Source organism: Lipotes vexillifer, unplaced genomic scaffold (assembly GCF_000442215.2).
Source record: "Lipotes vexillifer unplaced genomic scaffold, Lipotes_vexillifer_v1.1 scaffold1071, whole genome shotgun sequence".
NCBI classification, from domain to species: domain Eukaryota; kingdom Metazoa; phylum Chordata; class Mammalia; order Artiodactyla; family Lipotidae; genus Lipotes; species Lipotes vexillifer.
In genome coordinates, this window is record NW_006796547.1 from 125,392 (window position 1) to 129,684 (window position 4,293).

The following is a 4,293-nucleotide window of genomic DNA, read 5'->3' on the forward strand; positions in this document are numbered from 1 at the left end:
GGGCCAGCCCCACTCCTCACCACTAGAGTATGCAAGCAGGGAAACCTCAAGGTAACACATTTGCTATCACTGAACCACTAGTATACGAAACACTCCCCCATACCTAGCTCTTCCCCATCTTGAAATGATACAGCTTTTCTCTTCCCCAGATTTACTTCTTCTTGTGAACTTCATTTTTGGTTTCTGAACACTTAGCTTCTCCAATTTACTAAGGTCATTATTAGTTAATATGCTGCTGCCCAGGTATTGCTTGCTTTGCAATCTGAAGTCATCTGTAAATGTATTAAATTCAACTTTTCTTCCTCCTCCTCCTTTCCCACTCCGCTCCTCAAAAAGGGAAAGGCATTGTCACAAAGGTTGAGACACTTCATGTATGTCTGTACATGGGTGGTGGGCCTGCTGAGGGGAAATTACCCTTACATAATCCTTCCTCCCCATCCCTTCCACACATTTTCGACAGTTCGCCCTTTCAACTGTGAGCTGATGCAGTGTTATTCAGAGTTAGAAATAATATTACCCAATATTGCCCAGTCCAATCCCCTAACAGATCAGGAAAATGATTTATTCAGGGTCTCTGAACTAATAAATGGAAGACACAAAACTGAATTCAGGTCTCCTAAAATCCACTACCTGTGAGCTGGAGAGTAATGGATGAGGGAATGGGACGCAGTGGTTCTTGTTAAATTATTCATTCAACAAACGTACTGAGCATTTACTTACTACGCGCCAGGTTCTATTTTGGGTGCTGGGGATTCCGTGCTGGAGGACATGCAGGAGACAAAAATCTCTTCTTACGGAGCTTTCTTTCTCAAAACTGAAGCGCTTTGCCTCACCGTGCTGGAAGAACCCCCAGTACCCTGAGTAGAAGCGGTTGGGTCTCATATGGGAGGGAATCCCATCTTTTCTCGGCTCCTGTACTATCTTATCTACAGCGAGGGCTGATTTACTGCAGAAGCAGAAGGGAGTGGCGGAAACCTCCGTAGTGCCCTCCCGCGCCTCTGCACCTCTAAGGCCGGGCGGGGCCGGCTCCAGGGCGCCGTCGCGCACCAGCTCTAATCTGGGTAATAGGGTCGGCCTCGCTACCCGTTCTGCTTCCCTGCTGGAGGACAGAGAAGTAGGACGCGGCTCTAACGTCATCCTCAGAGAAAGGATTTCGGGCGGGTGAAAATCCTTCAAAGGCAGTCGCGCTCAGTGTCTACCACCCAGGCTAGGGGAGGGACGATGTCTCCGCGACCTGGGGATTTATGCAGCAAACTGCTCTCTCATGCTTCCCTATTAAACACTGCAGCCACACGCTCTTTCAGCCTCAGCTGAGGCCACTGCAGCTTCCCCTCCCCTCCCGCTCCGCCCGCTAGCTCAGACTCCAGAGCCCCACTGCAGCTTCCCAACCATCCTCCCTTTTCTTCTCCACTTCCTGGTTGCCATGGAGACACACGTCATTTAAGTGCCGTGCGTCGCCTTGGAAACAGAGGAGCATCCGCGCCTCAGCTGGGAGACCCTCCCGTGTCACTTCCAACCACACTCGCGGACGCTGCCCGTTAATGGCCGAGGGGAGTCCCGAGCTCGACCCGCCGCTGGCCTCTGCCTCGACCTGAGCCCCTGTGCGAGCGCTTCCGTGACCCAGGGAACCCGCAGGCACTTGCGGCTCTTGGCGCCCAGAGGGCGGAGCTGACACGGGTGCAATTCAGGAGGCTAGGTAGGGCAGGGCGCTTTCGCCCCGTGGAGAGCCGGAGAGACGCCGGCCCTGGGACTGTAGCGCGATCCTCGTCTCGCAGGTTCTTCCCGGCCTCCCCGATCCCGCCCGCACCCTCCGCCCGAGACTCACCTCCTCACGTCGGCTCCCTGCCCCTCTCGGGAGCCTCCTCTTCCCAGCCCCTCCGGGCACCTCTCCCCCTCCCCGTACCTTCCCCCCACCTCGAGGCCGGGCTGGACCGGACCCGGAGCCACCACCGCCCGCTTCTGCCATTCAATGGAGGACGGTCTGCTGGAGATCATGACCAAGGACGGCGGCGACATGCCGGCACCTCTGGAGGTGTCCACAGTGCCGGCCGTGGGGGACGTGATCTCCGGGGAGTACAACGGCGGCATGAAGGAGCTGATGGAGCACCTGAAGGCCCAGCTGCAGGCCCTGTTTGAGGACGTGAGGGCCATGCGGGGGGCCCTGGACGAGCAGGCCTCGCACATCCAGGTGCTCTCGGACGACGTGTGCGCCAACCAGCGAGCCATCGTCTCCATGTGCCGGATTATGACCAGCGCGCCCCGCCAGGGTGGCCTGGGCGTGGTCGGCGGCAAGGGGAGCTTCCCGGGCGCCCCTCAAGAGCCGGAGACCCCTTCGCTTGGGATCGGGGACAGCGGTTTGCTGGGTCGCGATCCTGAGGACGAGGAGGACGACGATTCAGAAGAGAAGGAGATGCCCAGCTCCGCCACACCCACTAGTCACTGTGAGCGCCCCGAGAGCCCCTGTGCTGGCCTCCTTGCGGGGGACGGGCCACTTGTGGAGCCCCTCGAGCTGCCCGACATTACCCTGCTGCAGCTGGAGGGAGAGGCCTCTCTGTGAGGGGACTCCGAGGGGGCACTACTTTCCCGGGCTGGCTTTGGGTTTCCGAGAGCATGATGCGAGAGGACTGAACCGCGCGGTGCAGCATGCTTCACTCCGACCGCTACTCTTGCGGATTAGGCGGAAGAGACTCCCTCGAGGAAGCATTTACAGGGTGAAGGACTTGGGGAGCATCAGGAATTCTTTCTGCCTGACCAAGCGAGACGTAGCAAACTGCGGAAAGGTGAGGTTGCGGGAGAGGAAGCGCCCATCTCTGGACTCCCATCCAACCCCCTACCCTGCCCCTTCCCCCTCTCCAGCCAACAGGAGAACCCCTGAATTGTGTAAATAAAATTCTGCTTTTTCTATTCTGAAAAAGGACTTATCTAGGACTCTGGCAAATAATCTCTAACGATTTACCTAGAAATTAAGGAGTTGGGGGTATTCTGTTCTGGCAACAGAAAATTGACCCTTCTGATGAAATCCAAGCTATTCAGCGTTCTGCAGAAGCCTCTCCCCCACACAGATCTCTGCGGCTGCTGATTGGTAAAAGAAGCTTGAGGAGGGAACTGCAGCCCTAGAAGTCTGGGTGAATGGGGTTCCAAGGGCCTCTGGGCTGGGAGGAGCTGGCTATCAATGTGCATGAAGACATAATAGCTCAACCTCTAGGATTTTGCATGCAGAGTGGATCCTGCCTTGTCACTGACTTCATCTGGGATTGCTTTATCCACTTACTGAGGCTTAGAGAACAAAGAGCCCAGTTCACAGGCAGAGACTTGGGGATGCTCAGCAACAGCCCAGATTTAGGGGACATTGAGGGGCTCTTGGGGGCCGCAGCCAAAAACTGTCTCTTTCCTGGCTATACCTGCTTAACTTCAGTTTTCTTTTCCCGTCAACACTTCCCTGCCCGCTGCCTCTTGGTGCTGCCTCCATAATGTCTTGTGTGCATTATGTGTGTTGACCTGTGTAGTAGTATGTGAGCCCTGAGGGGCAGGGCTTGTGGCTCTGGTGTTAGGTTCAGGGGGCTTCAGACCCTTCTGTGAGGCCCAGGGTCTCACGGCGCTTTCCCCTCTCCTCTCCTCTTTCACCCCCACAACCAGGGCATGGAGCATGTGGCTGCCCTGAGGTTCCTAAGTGACGTGCTTCCTTCCCACCTCCTCAAGTGGTGACTTTGTGTGCCCTTTCTCCTCCTCCGTGTATCCCTTCTCAGTGCTTTCCTTGGTGTTAACCTTAATAAAGAGGCGTCATCTCCCCTCCTTGCTGACTGGTACTAGGGCGATGTCAGGGTGGGGCTTCTGGACCCACTGCATGGACACAGGCTTAGCGGGAACTACAGGGACCATGCCTTTCCTCCTCTCTTCTTGCTTCTGGTTCCAAGGAGTTGACCGTCCCTGCCGTGATTGGGACATGCGTTGCCAATTCTACCTGCTGTCATTTCTGACCCGGACCTTCACTTCAAGCTGGAGAGGGTATGTGTTGAGACTCCCAAATTAACAAGAGTTTTTGGTAGCTAGAACTCCAGATGTGCAGGAGACTTCTTTTCAGTGAAGAACCTGGCTCCTGGAAGATGATTTCCAAATCTGAGTCCTGGAATGGTAGGCATGACACTTGTTCCATGGGAGGGTTAGGGAAGGGTATTGTTCAGGAGGGATTGCCCGGAATCTCTGGCAGTAGAGTGACATATCACAAAGGAAACCACAAAAAGTGCCTCAGGCCTCTTGTGGAGAATGCCGGTAAGGTGTTCCCCCCCCCCCCCC

The 4,293-nt window shown here is 55.7% G+C and overlaps 1 protein-coding gene across 1 annotated transcript; it reads left to right on the top strand.

Annotated features, from left to right (window-relative positions):
• Window positions 1-1,444: 1,444 nt before the first annotated feature.
• On the top strand, window positions 1,445-3,792 carry CCDC184 (coiled-coil domain containing 184). The gene has a single exon (XM_007468639.1). The coding sequence runs from the start codon at window positions 1,970-1,972 to the stop codon at window positions 2,555-2,557; it is 588 nt and encodes a 195-aa protein (XP_007468701.1). The 5' UTR covers window positions 1,445-1,969; the 3' UTR covers window positions 2,558-3,792.
• Window positions 3,793-4,293: the final 501 nt, after the last annotated feature.

What these genes read in the sequence shown, in the direction of transcription:
- CCDC184 (XM_007468639.1), top strand. Translation starts at nt 1,970, where the DNA reads ATGGAGGACGGTCTGCTGGAGATCATGACCAAGGACGGCGGCGACATG.